At 40.4% G+C, this 26,794-nt stretch overlaps 1 protein-coding gene across 1 annotated transcript in view; it reads right to left on the bottom strand.

Annotated features, from left to right (window-relative positions):
* Positions 1-26,327, bottom strand: part of LOC112673211 (polymerase delta-interacting protein 2-like) — a 29,908-nt gene extending 3,581 nt beyond the window's left edge. Inside the window, 1 exon segment of the mRNA XM_035712292.2 lies at positions 26,113-26,327. Coding sequence (XP_035568185.1) covers positions 26,113-26,327 — 215 coding nt within the window.
* Between the last annotated feature and the right edge of the window lie 467 nt (positions 26,328-26,794).

The following is a 26,794-nucleotide window of genomic DNA, read 5'->3' as shown; positions in this document are numbered from 1 at the left end:
TTTCAGTGTCAGTCAATAAATAAATAAATAAATAAACTATTTTTTAAAAATCTAAGTACCTGTTTACTCTAACACTTTGACACATGTTAACCTAACTTCTATGGGCCCCAGTTTCCTTATTAAAAAAATGGGAATGTACAATACACACCTAGAGAAAATTAAGTGAGGTCACAAAAGTGCCAGTGCCCAAGAGCGCATCCTGTACATATGCAGAAAAGCTGCCTTCCCAGGTGAAGCTGATGATGAAGGTGTTCTAACCAGGCACTCAAGAAATGTTACAGGTAGGGATGCCTGGATGGCTCAGTGGGTTAAGCATCTACAGTTGGCTTGGGTCATGATCCTGGGGGTCCTGGGAGGGAGTCCTGCATTGGGTTCCCTGATCAAAGGGATCCTGCTTCTTCCTCACCCCCCTCCGTACCCCCTGCTTTCTTTTGCTCTGCTCTCTCTCAAATAAATACATTAATACAATGCTTTAAAAAAATAGGGCCATGGGGATCCCCGGGTGGCTCAGCAGTTTAGTGCTGCCTTCAGCCCATGGCATGATCCTGGAGACCTGGGATCGAGTCCCATGTTGGGCTCCCTGCATGGAGCCTGCTTCTCCCTCTGCCTGTGTCTCTGCCTCTCTCTATATATCTGTGTGTCTCTCATGAATAAATAAATAAAATCTTTTTTAAAAAAAATATGGCCATGGTAGAACTTAATATGAATAAACTGTGGGAAGGCAAAGGAGGATGAGGGTACTTAATGCAAGAAGGCATGAAGGTGTGCAGCAACAGAGTCAGACTGACCTGGTCATCAGAACCCTACATCTTAGCTCCTCTGGTGCCCAACAGAGTTCCTCAACATGATGTGTTACAGGTCAATACCCCAGATTGAAACTTTGAGTGATATAAACTCTTCGGGCCTCAGTTTTCTCACCTGTAAAATAAGAATTACAATATCTACTTCAGAGAGTTGTGTGCTTTAATTGTGATATTTGGTGAAAAGCACTTAGCAAAAATAAAGCAGGAAATTTGTAGTAGCCACTATCGTTGGGATTTCAGGTCTCTATCATTGACATTGCCTTTTTGTTTTCTGACATTGCCTTTTTTAAGATTTTTTTTTACTTGGGGGGGTGGGTGACAAGCAGAGGGAGAGAGCGCGCCAGAGAGAATCTCAAGCAGAGCCCACTGAGTGCAGAGCCCAATGTGGGGCTCAATCCCACGACCCTGAGATCATCACCTGAGCCAAAACCAGGAGTCAGACACTTAACTGACTGAGCCACCTACACACCCCTAACATTGCCTTTCTGTTCTTCATTCTCTCACATCCCCTCTTGCAACCATGTTGCAAAACACCCACTTTGCTCCCCCTTTCATAAACATTCCTTGCTCTTCTTGGCTTCTACTTTTGTTAACTCTGAATGTACCCTGACTCCCTCCCCACCCTATTTCCACCCCCAAACACACACAGAATTCATCTGTCATTGTCTTTCTTAGCTTTCAAGGTCTAGATTAAATCAGGAAAGTATTTCCAGATTCATTCAATGCATGTTTTTGCCTTTATTATAGCACTCTCAGTGGACAGCACTGTGTCATAATGGCTTTTGTAGGGAAAAGCTTCTAATTGGCTTATGGGGCAAGCATACTACTTTATTAGCTTTTGAGTTCCCTAGGCCAACCAAAAGGCACAGACTAGTCTAAATAGATCCCCAAAGTCAGAAATTCTTGATTTGGTTTCTCTAGGATAAAGGCCAAGTAGCTCTCCCTGCTGTTACAGAGCCCACTTGACTTCTGTCTTGCATGGATAGGCCACAATAGAAATTGATGGAGGAATGAGAACCAGTCATCTGACAATCTGTGTTCATTATGAGTCCTTCACATTTTGAACAATAAACATTTTTGGTGACTGAAACCCCTAACAATAGTAAGTCATAATTCCTGGATTATATGTGTTCTGATGTGCATGTCCACACATGTCCATGTGTGTAACTTTAAATGCCACGAATCTTACATTGGGTGGCTTTCTGCCCGTTTTTCAAGTTTTCAAAACCAGCACTAACCAGAGCATACTCAGCTTTACTTTAGGCTGATGTGAGAGAGCTTTCATTGTGTGGGAATGTATGGAGATTTTTTTTTAAAGATTTTTTTTATGTGTGCGCCTGTGTGCGCGCACGCGCGCGTGCACAAGAGAAAGAGAGAGAGAGTGTGTGTGAGCGCACAAGCAGGGGGAACAGCAGAGGGAGAGGGAGAAGCAGACTCCCCGCTGAGCAGGGAGCCCGACATGGGACTCGATCCCAGGACCCCGGGATCCTGACCTGAGCTGAAGGCAGATGCTTTTCTGACCAAGGCACCCAGGTGCCCCTGGAGATCATTTTTTAAATAAAAGCCAAGTGTTCCCTTTGGATGAATTCCTTAATCTAGCAGTGAAATATTGCATGTATCAGTTTTGATTTATTGTTTCTTTAAACATCGCACCTACCTTCGCATGTTTATTAGTTTCATTAAAGATATTCTGCTTATTTGCTTCATGCCCGCCTCCTTAAAGGTGAAGAAGTGCTCAGTTGGGGCCTCTGGTGCCCCTGTAGAGTCCCTTTCCTCTGCTGAGCCTGATCAGGTGCTGCCCTTCCACTGGCTGTATCAAAAAACAAGCCAATAATCCCCTTCCAGCTTTTGTGGTGGAGTTTATGAAAATGTATATTAAATCTAGTAACTTTGGTTATGGTGTCCAGGCAGCAGTGGTGGTGAATGGCTTATCTTGCTGACAAATGTGCTTCATGAAGATCAACCCTTACCTTGAGCACTGGAAAAGATAAACAGGATAATCCAAAAGACTCCTGTGCAGTCACAGGAACCTGGAGCCATCTGGTTAGGACAAAAATAAATCACCGATGAAGGCTGCATGAACCTCCAGGGACTTGGGCAACCAAACTGACATTACTGGAATTGAAGAACACGGGAGACTGGCAAGAAATGACTCTAATTAACACACATGGAGCAAAGGACTTTTAGAATAAAATGCCTTGTATTGTCTGGGGCTAAAGCCCAGACAGTAACTTGAAAGCCTCCCAGCTTGATAAAGGCAAATCAAAGCATGGTACTGATTGGAGCATAAGCACTTTTCTGGTACAATAACACAACACAACAAAACAAAACAGAAAATAGAAATGTCATTTAATTGGTATTTAGCAAACCAGAGGGCTCAGCCAAGCAGAATTATTCAGCTGCCTTGTGTTAAGATGCTCCTCTCTCAGAATTCTGTGTGGAGTCACATTTTTACATATGCTTAGGGTTCTAGATTTAGCAAATCACAATTATGCAATATTTGGGACATGGTTATACTAAAAATTGTTTGTTGTTTATCTGAAATTTAAATTTCACAGAGCATCCTATATTTTATCTGGCAATCCTACTGTGAAAATAAACGAAAACCACCCAAATGAGAACAAAACAAGGCGATTTATTCAGAGCCCGCTGTAGCAAGGAGAGTCTGCCATCATGGGTTATGTTTGGCAGACATTCAAAGACAGGCAGAGGAGTGGGAAAGTTTTCTAGTGAAAAAAGGAAAGACTTCAGGTAGGCCCTGTGGAAATAAGTGAAGGCAAACCAAATGAGAAAAGCAAAGGCCATTGATTCTGAGCTTCTGATAGCAAGGGTGTCAGATACTGTCACTTGCCTTTTGGCATAGACTCAAAGGCAGACAGAGAGGATAAAGCTTTATAGGAAAAAAAAAAAAAAAAAAAAAAAAGGAGGGAAGGCTTCAGGTGTGCCCTGACTGGAGGCCACTGGCATGGGGTAGCTGTAGGCAGGCTACCTAGAAGCAGGGCATGCTGGGTGATTAGTTAGGGGTGCATATTTAGTTTTCTTCTGTTGGTCCTAATTTGGAAGCAGGGACAAAAATGAAGGAAGCTTGTCAGTTTTTTTTTTTTAAGATTTTATTTATTTAAGGACACCTGGGTGGCTCAGCAGTTGAGCATCTGCCTTTGGCTCAGGGCGTGATCCTGGGTCCAGGGATCAAGTCCTATATCAGGCTCCCAGCAAGGAGCCTGCTTCTCTCTCTGCCTATGTCTCTGTCTCTGTCTCTCTCTTAAAAAAAAGCTTTTATTTATTTATTCATGAGAAACACACAGAGAGAGGCAGAGACATGGGCAGAGGAGAAGCAGGCTCCTTGCAGGGAGCCTGATGCAGGACTCAATCCCAGGACCCCAGGATTATGACCTGAACCAAAGGCAGATGCTCAACCACTGAGCCCCCCAGGTACCCCTAAACTTGTCAGTTATTAATCAAGTCCTGGACATTTGGGGGTGGTTGTTACAGAAGTTACTGCTTCACTTCCTGGATTATCACTAGAGATAGAAATCTGACTTCCTGAAAGTATGATTTATAGCAGGCTGGCTTCCTGGCTTGTTTATTGTTGGTAAGGGTTTGATTTCCTGGGCAGGGTGCTGCAGGTTGTAGGGCAAAGTTCTGTTTTTATACATGGTCTGGTCATTGTCTATTTGCATATGCAGTCTTTTGGGTCTGATTGGAGGCTGTGGGCAGTAAAAGCTGGAAGGAGGCTGTGGGGCACCTGGGTGGCACAGTAGGTTAAGCGTCTGACTCTTGGTTTCAGCTCAGGTCGTGATCTCATGGTCCTAGGATTGAGTCCTACATCAGGCTCCATGCTCAGTGCAGAGTCTGCTTAGGACTCTTTCTCTCTGCCCCTCCTCCATACGCTTTCTCTCAAATAAATTTTTTAAAAAGCTGGAGGTGGGCTAATAAAAAGCAGGGCATTTTATGTGATTGGTTTGGGAAGCAGATTAGGCTTTCTCTGGTGAGTACTGAGTTGAAAGCTGGAGGGATCCCTGGGTGGCGCAGCGGTTTGGTGCCTGCCTTTGGCCCAGGGCGCGATCCTGGAGACCCGGGATCGAATCCCACGTCAGGCTCCCGGTGCATGGAACCTGCTTCTCCCTCTGCCTGTGTCTCTGCCTCTCTCTCTCTCTCTCTGTGACTATCATAAATAAATAAAAATTAAAAAAAAAAGAAAGCTGGAGCCAGGGGATCCCTGGGTGGCTCAGCGGTTTAGCAACTGCCTTTGGCCCAGGGCATGATCCTGAAGTCCTGGGATCGAGTCCCACATCGGGCTCCCTGCATGGAGCCTGCTTATCCTTCTGCCTGTATCTCTGCCTCCCCCCCCCCCCCTCTCTCTGTCTCTCTCATGAATAAATAAATAAAATCTTTTTTAAAAAAAAAGAAAGCTAGAGCCAAAAATAGGGGAGGTGGCAGTTGTTGATGAATTCCTGATGGTTTAAGGCCAGCTGCAACAGAGGTTGTGATTTGACCTGCCCAGCAGGTTGCAACAGAGATGGATGGGTAATTTGGCAAAGGGCCTGAATAGACATTTCTCTAAAGAAGATATACAAATGACCAACAAGCACAGGAAGAGATGCCCAACATCCTTAGTAATCAGGGAAAATGCATACCAAAACCACAATGAGCTACCACTTCACACCCACTAGGATGGCAATAATTTAAAAGACAGATAATAACAAGCAGTAGACAAAGATGTAGAAAAATGGGAAATGGGAACCCTCATAAATTGATGGTGGGACTGTAAAATGGTGCAGGTGAAGTAGAAAACAACTTAGCAGTTGCTGAAAAAGTTAAACACAGAACTGCCATATGACCCAGCATCCAGCTCTTTGGTATACACCCAAGAGATATGAAAACATATGTCCACACAAAAGATTTGTACAGGAATGTTCACAGCATAATTATTCAGCCACCAAACATGGAAATAACCTAAATATCCATCAGATGATGAATGGAGAAACAAAATGTAGTATATCAATACAATGGAATATTATTCAGCCATTATAAAGTACTAATACATGGTACAACATGGTTGAACCTTGAAAGCATTATGCAAAGTGAAGGAAGCCAGACATAGAAGGCTACATATTGTACAATCCCATTTAAATGAAATGGTCAACATAAGCAAACTCATAGAGACAGAAAATATGTTAGTGGTTGCCAGGGCCTGGGAGAAGGAGAGAATGGGAAATGACTGCTAATGGGTATAGGGTTTCTTTGGGAGACGATAAAAATGTTCTAGAATTAGTTAGTACTGATGGTTGCACAAGTTTGTGAATATACTAAAAAATGCCACGTTGTATATTTTTTAAAATGCTAGGACTCTCTCTAGAGGCACATTTTGTAGTTACCTCTTGTGATGAGAGAGGCCCATCTCACTTTTGTAGCTTTCCTGAATGTACATCCTTTGGGACACCTGTACAGAACAAACCCACTTTTGGTCTCTTGTCATTGCCCCCATGTTCTTCTTCAGGCAAAACTTCAATGCCCTCTATCTTGGTATATGAGTCCACTGGTTATGACTGCCAAATGCTGATAAAGGCCCAAAGAGAGTACTTGAGAAGGCACCACAGGCCACTTTATATAGTAAACTATTTCAAGTGATACCATAAGAACTACAGAACACACTAAATTTAGGAGTTTATGTTTTCTTCTTTCTTTCCCTTCTGCTTTTATTCTCTCTATGAGCTGAGAAAATATAAATTGTCAGAGCCTCTTGGTAGTTTTAATCACATGAGATAGACCTGGAAGGCCCTAAATTGTGGCTGTAGTGCTCTTTTGTTCTGCTTCACCATCTACAAATATTTAGCCCATGTTTGATTTCTCTCAAGCAGGGCCTTCCAAAAGTGTCTGACCCACAAGTCTCCAGTAAGTTGGTTGACTTTAAGATAGTAAGAGCTTCATGTTTTACCTTTATCACTGCCACTAACATTTTACCCAAGGTCTACTGATAGTATATGTTCTAAACCAGCCATCTCAACCCAATACACATCCAAATAATCTGGGAAAAAGTTATGGTTTTGGGGGGTTGGGGTTTTTTTCATTTTTTAAATCTAAATTCAATTAGCCAACATTATATACATTGATAGTACATCATTAGTTTCAGATGTAGAGTTCAGTAATTCATCAGTGGTGTATAACACCCAGTGCTATTCACATCACATGCCCTCCTTAATACCCATCACCCAATTACCACATACCCTCACCCACCTCCCCTCCAATAACCCTGTTTATTTCCTATAGTTAAGTGTCTCTCATAGTTTTTCTCCCTCTCTGATGACTTCCCATTCAATTTTCCCTCCCTTCCCTTATGATCCTCTGCACTGTTTCTTATATTCCACATATGAGTGAAACCATATGATAAGTGTCTTTATCTGATTGACTTATTTCACTCAGCATAATACCCTCCAGTTCCATCAACATTGATGTAAATGGTAAGTATTCATCCTTTCTGATGGCTGAGTAATATTCCATTGTGTACATAGACCACATCTTCTTTTTTTTTTTTTTTTTTTTTTTTCACATCTTCTTTATCCATTCATCTGTCGAAGGGCATCGTGGCTCCTTCCACAATTTGGCTATTGTGGACATTGCTGCTATAAACATTGGGGTGCAGATGCCCTTTTGGATCAATACATTTGTATCTTTGGGGTAAATACCCAGTAGTGCAATTACTAGGTCAAAGGGTAGTTCTATTTTTAACTTCTTGAGGAACCTCCATACTATTTTCCAGAGTGGCTTTACTAGCTTGCATTCCCATCAACATTTCCTGACTTGTTAATTTTAGCCATTGGGACTGGTGTGAGGTGTTATCTCATTGTGGCATTGATTTGTATTTTCCTGATGCCAAGTGACGTGGAGCATTTTTTCATGTGTCTGTTTGCTCTTTGAATGTCTTTTTTAGAGAACTGTCTGTTCACATCTTCTGCCCATTTCTTAACTGGATTATTTGTGTTTTGGGTGTTTAGATTGATAAGTTCTTTATAAATCTTACAAACTTGCCCTTTATCTGATATATCATTTGCAAATATCTTCTCCCATTCCATAGGTTGCCTCTTAGTTTTGTTGATTCTTTGCTGTGCAGAAGCTTTTTATCTTGGCGAGGTCCCAATGGTTCATTTTTGCTTTTGTTTCCCTTGCCTTTGGAAACGCGTCTACCAAGAAGCTGCTGTGGCCAAGGTCACAGAGGTGGCTGCCTGTGTTCTCCTCTAGGATTTTGGTGGATTCCTAGCTCACATTTAGGTCTTTCATCCATTTTGAGTTTATGTTTGTGTATGGTGTAAGAAAATGGTCCAGTTTCGTTTTTCTACATGTGGCTGTCCAATTTTCCCAACACCATTGAGTAAAGAGACTATTCTTTTTCCATCGGATATTCTTTTCTGCTTTGTCAAAGATTAGTTGCCATAGAGTTGAGGGTCCATTTCTGGGAAATGAGTTTTGAATATTGATACCTGAACCCCAGACCCAGCTTGATTGGTATAAGATGGGCCTGAAAAATGGTATTTTAAAAAGTTCACCTAGACAATTCTAAAGGGCAGACAAGGTTGATGAAAACTGCACTAAAAAATAATTGATTATTTTTAAAATTTAGATTTACTAATTATATTTTTATCAAGCAATTTAAAGTTCTAAAAGTCTAGTGATACGTTCTAAGGCTTTTAAAAATGCAATGTTTTCCTCCACCCTTACCCATCCATGATTCTCATTCCCTAGAGGCAACCACATTCAATGCTTTTAATTATTCCCTAAATTATTAACCTCTATTTATCATTGATATTATTATACTGATATTTCTTATCTATTTTCAATTTTATTTGTTGTAAGTTGACTTCCTGCTACAGAAGATAAATATCTATCTCTCTTCTTCCAGCATTTTGCACACATGGTTCCCCTTCCTCCCATCTTCCCAGCAGATTTATATCATGGTTTGGGTTAAAGCAATATTCAGTGTTAACATATTTATGACCATGTAAATATAATAAAATGGCAGACGTAAGCCCTAACATATCAATAATTACCTTAAGTATAGTTTAAATATTGCAATTAAAAGAGGTATTAGCAGAATAGATTAAAAATTAATCAAATCATATACTGTATAAATAATAGTGAAAGGGAATATAAGGGAAGGGAGAAGAAATGTGTGGGAAATATCATAAAGGGAGACAGAACATAAAGACTCCTAACTCTGGGAAACGAACTAGGGGTGGTGGAAGGGGAGGTGGGGGGTGGGGGTGAATGAGTGATGGGCACTGAGGGGGGCACTTGACGGGATGAGCACTGGGTGTTATTCTGTATGTTGGTAAATTGAACACCAATAAAAAATAAATTTATTAAAAACAAAAAACAAAAAACAAAACAAAACTATGTGCCAAGCACACCTCTTTGGGGCTCAGGCTCTAGAAGAACATATGACAGAAAATGGCTCTGCTTTCATGGAACTTACAGTCTGTTGAGATAAAAATCAACCATAAACTCAACAAAAGAGCAAGTCATTCCAGGCAATATCGCTAAAAGCTCTATAGTAAATAAAATGAAGCACCATGAAAGAAAAAAGTATATATTGTCTATAAGAAACCCACTTCAAATACAACCACATAGGTAGGTGAAAAGTAAAAGAAATGTAAAAATTAATATAATGTAAACATTAACTTTAAAAAAGCAGGAGTGACTGTATAATATTAAAGTAGACTTCAAAGCAAAAAAAAATTACTAGAAACAAAAAGTATTACATAATGATAAAAGGACCAGTTCATCAAGAAGAGATATTAAGGCAGAAAAAGCATCTGCAAAATCCAGTGCCCATTCATGATTTAAAAGAAAAAAACTCAGCAAACTAAGAATAGAGAGAAATTTCCTTGACTTGATAAAGAGTATTTACAAAAAACTTTCATTTAATATTGTATTTAATGGGGAAAGACTGAATGTTTCTCCCCTAAGATGAGGAACAAAGCAAGGATGTACATATCCTATCACCATTGTTCAATATTCTACTGAAAGTTCTACCAGTGGAACAAGACAAAAAGGCAAAGGAAAAAAATAGAATAAATTTAAAAATACAGATTTTTTTAAAAGAAGAAAGAAAACCATTCCTATTTATAGCTGTTTATATAAAAAATCTCAAGGCATCGGGATCCCTGGGTGGCGCAGCGGTTTGGTGCCTGCCTTTGGCCCAGGGCGCGATCCTGGAGACCCGGGATCGAATCCCACGTCGGGCTCCCGGTGCATGGAGCCTGCTTCTCCCTCTGCCTGTGTCTCTGCCTCTCTCTCTCTCTCTCTGTGACTATCCTAAATAAATAAATAAAATATTTAAAAAAAAAAAAAATCTCAAGGCATCTACTAAAAAAAAAAAAAAAAAGCCACCCTCCTAAAACTCCTCCTAGAACTAATAAGTGAGTTTGGCAAGGTTTCAGAATACAAAATCAACACTCAAAAACCAATTGTATATATATATAAACAAATTTTATATCAAAAGTTTAAAGAAATCAAAGTTTAAAGCACAGTACCCCTCAGGGAAATCAAAGTTTAAAGCACAGTACCCCTTAGGATTGTGCTAAAGAAAATGAAAGACAGTTGACCCTTGAACAATGCAGGGGTTTGGGTGCTGACCCTGTGCAGTCGAAAATCTGTGTATAATTTTGACTCCTCAAAAATGTAACTACTAATAGCCTTCTGTTAACCAGAGGCCTTATGATAACATAAACAATCCATTAACACGTATTTTGTATGTTATGTGTATCGTATTCTGTATTCTTACAACAAAGTAAGCTAGAGAAAAGGAAATGTTATTAGGCAAATCATAAGGAAGAGAAAATACATTTTAATACCGCACTGTAAAAAATCCAGATATAGGTAGACCTGTGCAGTTCAAACCCATGTTGTTTAAGAGACAATTATAAAATCTAAAAGCATGTACAGGGGGCACCTGGGTGCCTCAGTGGTTTAGCATCTGCCTTTGGCTCAGGTAGTAATCCTGGGTCCCGGGATCAAGTCCCATATCAAGCTCCCCATGGGGAGCCCGTTTCTCCCTCTGCTTATGTCTCTGCCTCTCTGTGTCTCCACAGTAAATAATATAATCTTTAAAAAAATAAAAAATAAAAGCATATACAGGATCTCTATGCTGAAAATTACAAAATGCTAATGAAAGAAATCAAAGACCTAAATAAATGGAGAAATATACCATGTTTACAGATTGAAAGACTCAAAATAATGGAGATCTCAGTTCTCTCCAAATAGATCTATAGGTTTAATGCATTTTCTATCAAAGTTTTTTTTGAAGATTTTATTTATTTATTCATGAGAGACACACACAGAGAGGCAGAGACATAGGCAGAGGGAGAAGCAGGCTCCCCGTGGGGAGCCCGATGGGGGACTGGATCCCATGACCAGGGATCACAACCTGAGCCAAAGGCAGAAGCTCAACTGCTAAGACACACAGATGTCCCTCTCCCTCTCCTTCAGCCCCTAATCTAGCTCTCTCTCTCGCTCCCTCTCCTTCTCTCCCTCTTCCTCAAATAAATAAATAAAACCTTAAAAATAAAATAAAATAGGGGCACCCGGGTGGTTCAGTCCATTAAGTGGGTACCTTCACTTCAGGTCATGATCTCAGGGTTCTGGTATCAAACCCTCCAAGGAACCTGTTTCTCCCTCTCCCTCTGCCCCTCTCTCGAGTTTGTGCACATGCTCTCTCTTTTTAAGTAATTATTTATTTGTTTATTGAATATTTTATTGGATTTCGATTCCGGAACATATAGTATAACACCCAGTGCTAATCCCATCAAGTGCTCCCCTTAGTGCCTGTCACTGCCACCCCATCCCCCGGCCCACCTCCCCTTCTACTACACCTTGTTCATTTCGCAGAGTTAGGAGTCTCTCATGTTCTTTCACCCTCTCTGATATTTCCCACTCATTTTCTCTCCTTTCCCCTTTAATCCCTTTAACTGTTTTTTATATTCCTCCTATGAATGAGACCATATAATGTTTGTCCTTCTCTTATTGACTTGCTTCACTCAGCATAATACCCTCCAGTTCCATCCACGTTGAAGCAAATGGTGGGTATTCGTCATTTCCAATGGCTACGGAATATTCCATTGAATACATAGACCACATCTTCTTTATCCATTCATCTTTCGATGGACACCGAGGATCCTTCCATAGTTTGGCTATTGTGGACATTGCTGCTAGAAACATTGGGATGTAGGTGTCCCGGTGTTTCACTGCATCTGTATCTTTGGGGTAAATACCCAGTAGTGCAATTGCTGGGTCATAGGATAGCTCTATTTTTTTTTCTATTTTTAAGTCTTTGAAGAACAAAGTTTTCCAGAGTGGCTGCACCAGTTCACATTCCTACCAACAGTGCAAGAGGGTTCCCCTTTCTCCACATCCTCTCCAACATTTGTTGTTTCCTGTCTTGTTAATTTTCACCAATCTCACTGGTGTGAGGTGGTATCTCGTTGCGGTTTTGATTTGTATTTCCCTGATGACAAGGGATGCGGAGCATTTTCTCATGTGCTTGTTGGCCATGTCGATGTCTTCTTTGGTGAAATTTCTGTTCATGTCTTTTGCCCATTTCATGATTGGATTGTTTGTTTCTTTGCTGTTGAGTTGAATACGCTCTTTATAGATCTTGGATACGTTCTTTATAGATCTTGGATATCAGCCCTTTATCTGATAGGTCATTTGCAAATATCTTCTCCCATTTGTAGGTTGTCTTTTAGTTTTGTTGACTGTTTCCTTGGCTGTGCAGAAGCTTTTTATCTTGATGAAGTCCCAATAGTTCATTTTTGCTTTTGTTTCTCTTGCCTTCATGGATTATCTTGCAAGAAGTTGCTGTGGCCAAGTTCAAAAAAGGTGTTGCCTGTGTTCTCCTCTAGGATTTTGATGGACTCTTGTCTCACATTTAGATCTTTCATCCATTTTGAGTTTATCTTTGTGTATGGTGAAAGAGAGTGGTCTGTTTCATTCTTCTGCACATGGCTGTCCAATTGTCCCAGCACCATTTATTGAAGAGACTGTCCTTTTTCCATTGGATAGTCTTTCCTGCTTTGTCGAATATTAGTTGACCATAGAGTTGAGGGCCCATTTCTCGGTTCTCTATTCTTTTCCATTTATTTATGTCTCTGTTCTTGTCCCAGTACCACACTGTCTGGATTTTCACAGCTTTGTAGTACAACTTGAAATCTGGCATTGTGATGCCCCCAGCTCTGGTTTTCATTTTCAATATTCCCCTGACTATTCAGGGTCTTTTCTAATTCCACACAAATCTTAAGATGATTTGTTCCAACTCTCTGAAAAAGTCCATGGTATTTTGATAGGGATTGCATTGAATGTGTAAATTGCCCTGGGTAGCATAGACATTTTCACAATATTAATTCTTCCAATCTATGGGCATGGAATATTTTTCCATCTCTGTGTCTTCCTCAATTTCTTTCAGAAGTGTTCTGTAGTTTTTAGGGTATAGATCCTGTATCTCTTTGGTTAGGTTTATTCCTAGGTATCTTATGCTTTTGGGTGCAGTTGTAAATGGGATTGACTCCTTAATTTCTCTTTCCTTAGTCTCATTGTTAGTGTATAGAACTGCCACTGATTTCTCGGCATTGATTTTGTATCTTGCCATACTGCTGAATTGCTGTATGAGTTCTAGCAACCTTGGGGTGGAGTCTCTTGGGTTTTCTATGTACAGTATCATGTAATCTGCAAAGAGGGAGAGTTTGACTTCTTCTTTGCCAATTTGAATGCCTTTTATTTCTTTTTGGTGTATGATTGCTGAGGCTAGGACTTCAAGTACTATGCTGAATAGCCATGGTAAGAGTCTACATCTCTGTAGTGTTCTTGATCTTAGGGGAATGGCACTCAGTGTTTCCCCTTTGAGAATGATATTTGCTGTGGACTTTTTTATAGATGACTTCTAAGATGCTGAGGAATGTTCCCTCTATACCTACACTCTGAATCAGGAATGGATGCTGTCTTTTTTTTTTTTTTTTTTTTTTTTTTTTGGATGCTGTCTTTTGTCAAATGCTTTCTCTGCATCTATTGAGAGGATCAAATGGTTCTTGTTTTTTCTCTTGTTGATATGATCTACCATGTTGATTGTTTAATGAGTGTTGAACCAACCTTGCATCCCGGGGATAAATCCCACTTGGTCATGGTGAATAATCTTCTTAATGTATTGTTGGATCCTATCGGCTAGTATCTTGAGAACTTTTGCAGCTGTGTTCATCAGGGATATTGGTTTATAATTCTCCTTTTTGATGGGGTCTTTGTCTGGTTTTGGAATTAAGGTGATGCTGGCCTCATAAAACGAGTTTGGAAGTATTCCATCTCTTTCTATCTTTCGGAACAGCTTTAGTAGAATAGGTATTGTTTCTTCTTTAAACGTTTGATAGAATTCCACTTGGAAGCCATCTGGCCCTGGACTTTTGTGTCTTGGGAGGTTTTTGATGACTGCTTCAATTTCCTCCCTGTTTATTGGCCTGTTCAGGTTTTCTATTTCTTCCTGTTCCAGTTTTGGTAATTTGTGGTTTTCCAGAAAAGCATCCATTTCTTCTAGATTGTCTAATTTATTGGCATATAGCTGCTCATAATATGTTTTTAAAATCGTTTGTATTTCTTTGGTAATGGTTGTGATCTCTCCTTTTTCATTCGTGATTTTATTAATTTGAGTCTTTTCTCTTTTCTGTTTAATAATGCTGGCTAATGGTTTATATACCTTATTAATTCTTTCAAAGAACCAACTCCTGGTTTGTTGATCTGTTCTACAGTTCTTCTGGTCTGTATTTCATTGAGTTCTCCTCGAATCTTTATTACCTCTCTTCTTCTGCTTGGTTTTGGTTTTATATGCTATTCTTTCTACAGTTCCCTTAGGTGAGAGGTTAGCTTGTGTATTGGAGTTTTTTCCAATTTTTTGAGGGATGCATGTATTGCGATGTATTTCCCTCTCAGGACTGCTTTTCCTGTATCCCAAAGATTTTAAACAGTTGCATCTTCGGGATCCCTGGGTGGCGCAGTGGTTTAGCGCCTGCCTTTGGCCCAGGGCGTGATCCTGGAGACCCAGGATCGAATCCCACGTCGGGCTCCCGGTGCATGGAGCCTGCTTCTCCCTCTGCCTGTGTCTCTGCCTCTCTCTCTCTCTCTCTCTCTCTCTCTCTCTCGGTGACTATCATAAATAAATAAATTAAAAAATAAATAAATAAATAAACAGTTGCATCTTCATTCTCATTAGTTTCCATGAATCTTTTTAATTCTTCTCTAATTTCCTGGTTGACCCATTCATCTCTATTCTGTTCCATTGATCTATGTGTCTGTTTTTGTCCTAGTACCACACTGTCTGGATTTTCACAGCTTTGTAGTACAACTTGAAATCCGGCATTGTGATGCTCTTTAACCTCCAAGTGTTTGAATTTCTTCCAAATTTCTTCTTGTGATTGAGTTCTAGTTTCAAAGCATTGTGGTCTGAAAATATTCAGAGGACAATCCCAATCTTTTGGTATAGGTTGAGACCTGATTTGAGACCCAGTATGTGGTGTTCTGGAGAAAGTTCCATGTGCACTTGAGAAAAATGTATCTTCAGTTGCATTCAAATGCAAACTTCTGTATATATCTGTGAAATCCATCTGGTCCAGTGTATCATTTAAAGCTCGTCTCTTTGGAGATGTTGTGCTTATAATATCTGTCATTTGCAGAAAGTGCCATGTTGAAGCCTCCCAGTATTAGTGTGTTATTATCTAAGTATGTCTTAACTTTGGTTATTAATTGATTGTTTTGCTGACAGCTCCCACATTAGGGCATAAATATTCATGATTGTTAGGTCCTCTTGTTAAATAGATCCTTTAAGTATGCTATAGTGTCCCTCTTCATCTCTTACTACAGTCTTTGGGATAAATTTTAATTTATCTGATATGAGGATTGCTACCCCTGCTTTCTTTTGAGGACCCTTTGAATCGTAAATGGTTCTCCAACCTTTCATTTTCAGGCTGGAGGTGTCCTTACGTCTAAAAGGAGTCTCTTGTAGACAGCAAATAGATGGATCTCGCTTTTTTATCCAATCTGAAACCCTGCACCTTTTGATGGGGTCATTAAGCCCATTCACATCCAGAGTTACTATTGAAAGATATGAAGTTAGTGTCATCATAATCCCTAGTCACTCCCTGTTTTTGTGGATTATTTCTTTGGGCGTCCTCTTTCTTTTACAGGTGTCCCCCTTAATATGTCTTGCAGAGCTTGTTTGGTGGTCACATATTCTTTCAGTTTCTGACTATCTTGGAAGCTCTTTATTTCTCCTTCTATTGTGAATGAGAGCCTTGCTGGATAAAGTATCCTGGGCTGCATGTTCTTCTCATTTAGGACCCTGAATATATCCTGCCAGCCCTTTCTGGCCTGCCAGGTCTCTGTGGAGAGGTCTCCTGTTAATCTAATATTTCTCCCCATACGAGTTAGGGATCTCTTGTCTCTTGCTGCTTTAAGGATTTTCTCTTTATCTTTGGAATTTGCAAGTTTCACTATTAAATGTTGAGGTGTTGAACGGTTTTTATTGATTTTGGGGGGGAGCCTCTCTATCTCCTGGATCTGAATGCCTGTTTCCCTCCCCAAATTACGGAAGTTCTCAGCTATGATTTGTTCAAATCTGCTTTCTGGCCCTCTATCCTTCTTGGCGCTCTCTGGAACGCCAATTAAATGTAGATTTTTCCTTCTGAGGCTGGCATTTATTTCCCTTAACCTTTCCTCATGGTCCTTTAATTGTTTTTCTCTTTTTTCCTCAGCTTCCTTCCTTGCCATCAACTTGTCTTCTGTGTTGCTCACTCTTTCTTTTATCTCATTAACCCTTGTCGTTAGGACCTCCAGTTTGGATTGCATCTCATTTAATTGATTTTTATTTTCAGCCTGATTAGATCTAAATTCTGCAGTCATGAAGTCTCTTGATTCCTTTATGCTGTTTTCCAGAGCCACCAGTAGCTTTAAAATTAGGCTTCTGAATTGGCTTTCTGACATCGAATTGTAATCCAATTTGGAAACTCTGTGGCAGAGAGTACTGTTTCTGATTCTTTCTTTTGTGGTGAGTTCTTCCTTCTAGCCATTTTGCTCAGGGAAATGTGGCTGTATGAGTGGGCTGAGTCAAGAATATCAACCACGGGGACGCCTGGGTGGCTCAGTGGTTGAGTGTCTGCCTTTGGCTCAGGGTGTGGTCCCTTGGTCCCAGGATCAAGTCCCACATCGGGCTCCCTGCATGGAGCCTGCTTCTCCTCCCTCTGCCTATGTCCTTGCTTCTCTCTGTGTGTCTCTTGTGAATAAATAAATAAAAATCTTTAAAAAAAAAAAAGAATATCAACCACGACTAAAGTCAATTTCACCCTAGATGATTCTGAACAGGTAAGAGATCAGAAACTGAAAACAAAGATCAGAACAAAATAAAACAAAAAGATCCCTAAAGTGAAAAACAAATTTTAAAACAAAGTAGTAAAAAATAAAAGGCCAAGAATCCCAAAGTAGAAGAAAAAAAAGACGGGAGAAAAAAAGAAGAGAAAAAGCAAATTAAAGAGGAAAAAAAATAAAGAGAAGAAGAAAGGGGGGGACTGGGAGATGGTGGTGGTGATGTAGTTGTAGTGGAGGGAGATATAGTCCACCTGAGGGCTCATAGAGGGTGATCCTCATGGTTCTGAGTATATTAAGTTCTGTATATTAGAAGATTCTCAGTCCCAAATTTATATAAACCAGTAATACTTGTAGAAATGCCCAACATTGACCACCAAAACATAAATGAGATAAAAGAGAGGGGCAGAATGGGAATGAGGAATCTCACAGAATGAACCAGCACGGTATACCACTTGGTTCTTGGTGCATGCTGGTCATGTTTTAGAAGGTATTAACTTCTGCCATTGTAGAACCTAATGAGGCAGAGAAAACAAAAAACACAAAACAAAACGAAAAAACACATATCTTGTATATCTCCCAAAATCAAATTGAGTATTTTGAAGGAAATCTAGAAATGGAAAATATATCTAAAACCTATAATTGTAGAAATATGAAAGTCAAAAAGGAAGAAACTTAAAAATGAAGAAGTGGTAAAATATTGTAGTTAAGGTAGGAAAAGAGAAAAAACTTGCAATTTTTAGTTTGATGTAAAAACGAGTTGTACTGGAAAAAGGAAGAAAAAAATAGGAGGGATACCCTCTAGTTCTATATACTATAAATCCCTCTGACTTTCCCTGGAGCTTTCCAGCACTGCTGGATCAAGAACTTGCTCTTCCCCTGTCCTTCCAGCTGGTCTCCTGAGGGAGGGGCCTGCTCTGCTAATTCTCAGGTGTGTGCACCTGGGGGAGCTGCCCCTCCCCCCTGCCGGGAGCCAGGCTCAATGGGAGCTGTTTACCCCGTGAGACCCATGTTCCCTGGCGGCCACTCTGTCCCAGGCACAGAGTGACACCAGGAGGAACAACACTGGCGGTGGCCAGCTCTTCAGCTCTGGAGTCAGCTCCTGCAGAAACCACCACAGTCTCCCAGTCCGCAGTGGCCTAGATGCTCCCGGGCTGGCACAGGTGCACTGATCTCTGCACAGCTTGGGGGCGCCCATCAGCAGGAGAGTCCTTGCTGTCCTGGGCCCTCCCCACCTCCGCCTGTCCCCAGGGGAGCGCAGCATCACTGGCTGTGTCTGTTCAGAGCCCTGGGATCTGGGGCCTGTGCTGCTGGAATCGCACTTCTGGGGCCGCGGCTCCCGCAGGGAAGGAGGCACAGACCCCTCTGTCCAGAGCCCACACCCAATGGACTGGCTTCTCCCCGAGGCCCCGCCGGGTGTGCGCTCCAGCCTTTTACCCAGATAGGCCCACAGTCTGTGGCGCGCTCTCTCCCGGGGCGCACCTCCTCTATTAGTGACTCCGGGAAACTGGAGGTTGCACTGCCCCTCCTGGGATCCTGTCCGAGTTCCCAGCTAGGCGCCTTTCCATCCGGGAAGAATCCAGTGCGGATTTTAAAGTTGCTGCTTCTCCGAGGCTGGGCTTTCCTGTCCTGGAGGCTCTCGCTGCTCGCCTTAGCCCGGCTCCTTGCGCGGGGGGTGGGGGGGGTGGGGGGCACTTGATTCTTTATTATTTTATTTTTTTCCACCTTCTTATATTGTTAGAAGCGAAAAGCTTTCTCTCTGTAACATTCCGACTGTTCTCTCTTTAAATCTCATGTCGAATTCATAAGGTTTTCAGGATGGTTTGAAAGTTATCGAGGTAAGTTGGTGGGGCCAGGTGAGTTGAGGATCCTACTCCTACACCATCTTGCCCCACATCTCCGGCCACACTCTCAAATAAATAAATATAATCTTTTTTAAAAAAGAAAACAATAAAATAAAATATATATAGAAAGGCACAAACCCTAAATAGTAGTATTAAAATGAAATTGTAGGTCAGCCTGGGTGACTCAGCGGTTTAGCGCTGCCTTCAGCCCAGGGCATGATCCTGGATACCTGGGATTGAGTCGAACATCAGGCTCCCTGTATGGAGCCTCCTTCTCCCTCTGCCTGTGTCTCTGCCTCTCTTTCTCTCTGTGTCTCTCATGAATAAATAAATAAAATCTTTAAAAAAATAAAATAAAATGAAATTGTAAATAAAACATACTTGATTTTTTAATTTAAATTTAATTTTAAGGAATAAATCCCATTTACAATTGCACCCAAAAGCATAAGATACCTAGGAATAAACCTAACCAAAGAGATACAGGATCTATACCCTAAAAACTACAGAACACTTCTGAAAGAAATTGAGGAAGACACAGAGATGGAAAAATATTCCATGCCCATAGATTGGAAGAATTAATATTGTGAAAATGTCTATGCTACCCAGGGCAATTTACACATTCAATGCAATCCCTATCAAAATACCATGGACTTTCTTCAGAGAGTTGGAACAAATCATCTTTAAGATTTGTGTGGAATCAATATTGGGGGATCCCTGCGTGGCGCAGCGGTTTGGCGCCTGCCTTTGGCCCAGGGCGCGATCCTGGAGACCTGGGATCGGGTCCCGCTTCGGGCTCCCGGTGCATGGAGCCTGCTTCTCCCTCTGCCTGTGTCTCTGCCTCTCTCTCTCTGTGTGTGGCTATCATAAATAAATAAAAATTAAAAAAAAAAAAAAGATTTGTGTGGAATCAGAAAATACCCAGAACAGCCAGGGGAATATTGAAAATGAAAACCAGAGCTGGGGGCATCATAATGCCGGATTTCAGGTTGTACTACAAAGCTGTGGTCATCAAGACAGTGTGGTACTGGCACAAAAACAGACACATAGATCAATGGAACAGAATAGAGAACCGAGAAGTGGGCCCTCAACTCTATGGTCGACTAATATTCAACAAAGCAGGAAAGACTATCCAATGGAAAAAGGACAGTCTCTTCAATAAATGGTGCTGGGACAATTGGACAGCAGATGAATAAAACTAGACCATTCTCTTACACCATACACAAAGATAAACTCAAAATGGATGAAAGATCTAAATGTGAGACAAGAGTCCATCAAAATCCTAGAGGAGAACACAGGCAACACCCTTTTTGAACTTGGCCACAGTAACTTCTTGCAAGATACATCCAAGAAGGCAAAGGAAACAAAAGCAAAAATGAACTATTGGGACTTCATCAAGATAAGAAGTTTTGCACAGCAAAGGATACAGTCAACAAAACTAAAAGACAACCTACAGAATGGGAGAAGATATTTGCAAATGACCCATCAGATAAAGGGCTAGTTTCCAAGATCTATACAGAACGTATTCAACTCAACAGCAAAGAAACAAACAATCCAATCATGAAATGGGCAAAAGACATGAACAGAAATCTCACAGAGGAAGACATAGACATGGCCAACAAGCACATGAGAAAATGCTCCGCATCCCTTGCAATCGGGGAAATACAAATCAAAACCGCAATGAGATACCACCTCACACCAGTGAGAATGGGGAAAATTAACAAGGCAGGAAACCACAAATGTTGGAGAGGATGTGGAGAAAGGGAACCCTCCTGCACTGTTGGTGGGAATGTGAACTGGTGCAGCCACTCAGGAAAACTGTGTGGAGATTCCTCAAAGAGTTAAAAATAGATCTGCCCTATGACCCAGCAATTGCACTGCTGGGGATTTACCCCAAAGATACAGATGCAATGAAACGCCGGGACACCTACTCCCCGATGTTTATAGCAGCAATGTCCACAATAGCCAAACTGTGGAAGGAGCCTCGGTGTCCATCAAAAGATGAGTGGATAAAGAAGATGTGGTTTATGTATACAGTGGAACTCAGCCATTAGAAGCGACAGAAACCCACTATTTGCTTTGACGTGGATGGAACTGGAGGGTATTATGCTGAGTGAAATAAGTCAATCAGAGAAGGACAAACATTATATGGTCTCATTCATTTGGGTAATATAAAAAATAGTGAAAGGGAATAAAGGGGAAAGGAGAAAAAATAATTGGGAAATATCAGAAAGGGAGACAGAACATGAGAGAGTCCTAACTCTGGGAAACGAACTAGGGGTGATGGAAGGGGAGGTTGGCAGGGGGTTGGGGTGACTGGGTGATAGGCACTGAGGGGGGCACTTGACGGAATGAGCACCGGGTGTTATGCTATATATTGGCAAATTGAACTCCAATAAAATTTTTTTTTAATAAAATAAAATAATTTTTTAAAAAAATAAATCAATTTTTTAAAAGAATAAATTGGGAGGGATCACTCTATGTGATGGCTTGCTACATAGCTATAGCTATAATCAAGGTAATTATTGTATTAACAGAGATACAAAAAAAACCAGATATACAGATATCATCAATGGAACAGAATAAAAAACTCAGAAATAGACCCAGATAAATAATATCCAACTGGTTTTTTACATAGAAGCAAAAAAATCCAATAGAGGAATGATACCCTTTTGAAAAAAATGGTGCTGAAGCAACTGGATATTCATAAGCCAAAAAAAAAAAAAAAGGAAAAAAAAGGAATCTTAACCTAAACTGCAAACCTTGTACAATTAGCTGAAAATGGATCATGGAGTTAATGTAAAATGTAAAACTGTTTTAGAATCAAAACATAGGAAAAAATTCTTTGGAACCTAGGACTCAATAAAGAATTCTTAGACTTGAAGGATAATAGTATCTGGTCCTTAAAAGGAAAAATTGATGAATTGGACTTTATCAAAATTAAAGACATTTGTTCCATTTAAAGATTCTGTTAAAAAGATGAAAAGACAAGTTACAGACTGGGAGAAAATATTTGCCAGCCCCATATCCGACAAAGGCCTGATATGTAGTATATATATAAAAAAAACTCTCAGAGCACAACAACAAAAAAGCAAACAACCCAACTAGAAATTGCAAAGGACATGAACATATATTTCACCAAAAAGGAGATATAGATGCCAAGTAAGTATCTGAAAAGATGTTCAACATCACCAGCCACTAGAAAAATGTCAATTAAGACCACAATGTGATAATATCACTAGGCATCCATTAGAACAGTTGAAATAAAAAAGAGTGACAAATACCAAATCCTGGTGAGGACACAAAGAAACTGGATCTCCATGCATTGCTGATGGGAATGTAGGATGGTGTAGCCAATCTGAAGAAAAGTTGATGATAGAGTGAATATAAAGAGGTAACATGAGGGGGTTCTTTTGTGGTGATGGACCAGTTCTGGATCTTCATTGTGGTAGTTGCATAAAACTACGTGTGTGTGTGTGCGCACACACACACACACATACACACATAAATACAGTTTTTTTAATGGTAAAAACTGAATGAAGTTTATATTCTAATTAACTGTAATGTACCAATGTCAGTTTCCTAGTTCTGGTATTATACTACAACTATGTAAGATGTCACCATTGGGGAAGATGGGTGAGGATGAAGTTGTCCTATTTTTGTAATTTCCTGCAAGTTTATACTTATTTAAAAATTTTTAAAAAAATAAGAAATCTATCCTCCCAAAAAGAGTCTGCCCCTTCTGACCATTCGGCTGACATCCTGTGACCTAAGCTGGCCAGTTAGCATCAACCTTCCTCCCTCCCTCTTATGTACAGTATTTGGATAAAGGGAGGTAACATTACACAAATTAGCCAAATACAGTCCTCCTTGGGACCCTTCTTGCCTACCAAGGAAGATAACATGTGAGAGCCCTGATAATGTAATTTATCAGCTGTACCTCAAAGCATAGAACACAGCATTTCCCAATTGTGCAGGCCAATAAATTCCTCTAAAAACATCAGTGTATAATAGGGAGAATCCATAAGGCCAGCAGTCATAATAATCACTAACTACAGTTTTTGCTTTGTTTCTGTTTCCTCTATCCAAGTCACTTGAGTCTTTGAAAACATAGGGTAGAAATTGAGCCACATCCATTGAAGAGCTTAGATGGAAATAAGGATGGTGCTGTTAACATCAATGTAATGTCTGAGTGTAGAAATTTCTGTGAATGCCTGAAATTATGTCATAAAGAAATCTCCCTACCCTGTGCAGATAATGGTCCCTCTGACAATGAAATTCATTTCTGCCTAAGTTGAATGCAATAAGCACATAACACAAGGGAGCAGATGGAAGATCAGTCAGAAGTTAAGTCAACTTTCTTATGTGTCAAGGAAGAAAATTTTAGAGAAATATAAACCAGATCTGAATCAAGTAAAAGGTGTCTAACTAGAGAAAAATATCCATATGGAAGATTCTTATCTTGTGACAACAAGGCAGCCTCTGTTGCCTAGGTGACTCCCACAAGAAGATGTTAGCCATGTGGCTTTCTTTATAACCTGGCAGGATAGTCTATTATCTCCAGGGTCTGACATCAGAAGCTTCAGATAAATGGGCCCTTGTTTGCCATTTTCGAGGGCATGGCAACATAAGTTCAATTAAGAAAGCCAGAGCCTAGAAGTAGACTCACTAAACCCTTCTCACGAGGGAGCTGGCTCACCTTCATTTGAGGCAGGACAAATATAATGCCCAGGAGCTATGGGAGTAAATGGCAGAGGGTAGTCCAGGTCAGTAGTTAGGTGAGATGGGTGAGGTGGCAGAGGAAGCTCCAATTTGAAGTGCGCAGAATTTTAGCTAGCTCTCAGAGTATAGCAGCAGAGTAATCAAGGAGCAGGCTATATATGGATATGATTCTTGGAAGTCTAAGCAAGTTGTCTGTCAGCCTTGGGGGCATCTTACAACAGGGGGCAAGACTGTGGGTACTGGATGGGCTATGGAAGCCAAAACTTGATTCCATGGGTAGTCAGTTGAGGTATTAGGACATACTGGAAAAGGTAAGTGCAGAGCTCTAATCTGAGATCATCTGAGGGAGGGGACACATCATCGTGACAGATATCCAGGTTAAAGAAACAAGAAGAAGCCCAGTTTTGTTAAATGGACTATAAAGACCCAGAGATCAATTTAGAAGCAAGCAGAGCCCAACACTGAGCCCTAGAATATTAAAACTGAGCTCTCAAAGGTTCCACTTAGAAGAGATAGCATTTGTAGAGAATGAGGCAAGATTTAGCCTCTAGGTGGAAACCACCTAGCCCCTTTAGGAAAAAGGATAATAGTATCTGGGAACCCAGCTAGAAATGTCCTGCTACCATCCTGAAACCTCTTTCAGTTCTATGTTTGCCACTATTAGAGCTGGATTTCGTTTTTAGCAAAGGGCTATTCCATTCCTTATAAGAAAACTTTCTATTAGTATATGTGTCATTATTTAAATGGTTATCAGTCATTTATACCTTAGTATCATTTGCTGACATTTTTCCTACCTGAGAGCAGGTTTTGATGGAAATTAGAAGAAATTATTCATATAGCAGAGTCTTACTGAAAGGCTATGAGCCAGGCACTCTGCTACACATTGGGGATACAAAGATGAGACAAAGCACATGCACTTTATTTCTGGAGAATTTTACAACATTCTATGTTAAAGGTGGGAAGGAAGCTACTAAAGGGAAAAAATATGTGCTTGAGGAAAGTTGGGTTCATTATAAACAAACATTTTCTTATTTTCCAGTGTTTCCAAATATGACTCATTTCTCCATGGAAATCCCACATATGATCCTTGCCATTTTTCCACAGCCCTCACCCCAACATTCCTAATTCTTCAAATAGCATCAGGGCTTCTTGGTCCATGCTTACAGTCAAGAGTAGAGATACTGGGAAGATCATTTTGTTCCATATCCTTTGATTTATTGACAAGGAAAACCCAGTCCAAAGAGATAAAGTAACTGGAAGAAATCATGAAGGAAGTTCATGATAGAAATTTATGTACTCCCCAAACCCTCTCATCAGAACCTTCTCAAATGCATCATAACATCTCGTAACAATAGGCCAGAAAAGCTATAATAACAGAGAAACCCCAGATCACTTGTTTTCCAATGTCCACTACATAAACTTCAAACCCCTTGCCCCAGCTTTCAAAACCTTCCATTCTATTTGGTCTATATAACTGCACTACTTGATCTTTCATTACTCATCTACTTCCAATTATTTGACTCTTATATCATCTGTGCTTCCCTATTTCCATTCCCTTGCTCATGCCATCCTCGCCACCAGATGCCCTACCACCACCATCTCCATATAAAGAATTTTTACCAGTGCCATCCCATTCACAAAGGCATCCACAATCTTACTGGCCAGAAAAGATCTCAAACTATTTTTGTGCTTGTACCATTCCAGTGGCTCTTACCACATATGACCTCAGATGGGTACTTTGTAACTGTCTTATCTGTCCTAATGAAAGACAGGGACTCTAACACATATCTGGAACTTCTCCAGCATTCCCAGCACAGTAAATTCTGGGCATCATAAATAGCTGATGAATGAATGATTTGAATTTAATTGAATTGAATTAACTTGAATTCCTGTCATTGACCAAAAGGTGGAGACCAAATCACAGCAATGCTGTTCTAAAGCTTAGCCTGGCTGAGAAAGACTAGATAGGCAAGAGAAGGAGAAACTAAAAGGAAGCTGCAGAGGAACCAATTAAGGGACCTGTGATTATCACGGAGTGAGGAGATAAAAGTAGAGATCCATATGGTAGAGCCGGACCTGGAGAGAAAGAACAAACTGGAAACACACTGCAAGCCAAGACATGGGGCCTGTAAGAGATAAAGAATAAGGTTTTAATTTGGGAGACTAAACATGAAGGTGCCCTAGACACAAATAAGCAGACAGAAATTACCAAACTGCTTTGTGCTTTTCTCTTCCTTTTCTTTTGTGGTAATTTTATTGTTTTATTAACACAAATATGTCATGCACATAAGCTGTTTATCTATTCATTTTCTTCACTGTGCAGCCTGGCATTGGGATTGGTGATGCTGATGGCCAACTAGGCTGGTCTTTCTACAGTGGCTTGGCAGTTCTTGGAGGAGACATTGTGAGCAATCTCAGCACAGTAAGATTTGTTGCACATCAGCAGCACTTCAATCTCCACATTGTGGACTAGGAACTTCCAGAAGCCACCAGGAAGCATGTGCTCTGTTTTCTTGTTGCTTCCATAACTGATGTTGAGCATCAAGATCTGGCCCTTGATTCTTCTGCACATCCTATTGTCAATGCCTCTGGGTTTCCATCAGTTGCACTTAATTATGACATATTGGTCTAATTGGTGCCGAATGAACTCCTTGGTCAACTAATCTTCAACAAAATAGGAAAGACTATCCAATGGAAAAAGGACAGTCTTTTCAGCAAATGGTGTTGGGAAAACTGGACAGCAACATCCAGAAGAATGAAACTGGACCACTTTCTTACACCATACACAAAAATAAATTCTAAATGGATGAAAGACCTAAATATAAGATAGGAAACCATCAAAATCCCAGAGGAGAACACAGGCAGCCACCTCTTTGACATTGGCCACAGAAGCTTCTTACTAAACACATCTCTAGAGGCAAGGGAAACAAAAGCAAAAATGAACTATTGAGGCTTCATCAATACAAAAATCTTCTGCACAGCAAAGGAAACAATAAAACTGAAGGCAATTTACAGAATGGGATAAGATACTTGTAAATG

Source organism: Canis lupus, chromosome X (assembly GCF_003254725.2).
Source record: "Canis lupus dingo isolate Sandy chromosome X, ASM325472v2, whole genome shotgun sequence".
NCBI classification, from domain to species: Eukaryota; Metazoa; Chordata; class Mammalia; order Carnivora; family Canidae; genus Canis; species Canis lupus.
This window is presented reverse-complemented; position numbering and strand designations above follow the sequence as displayed.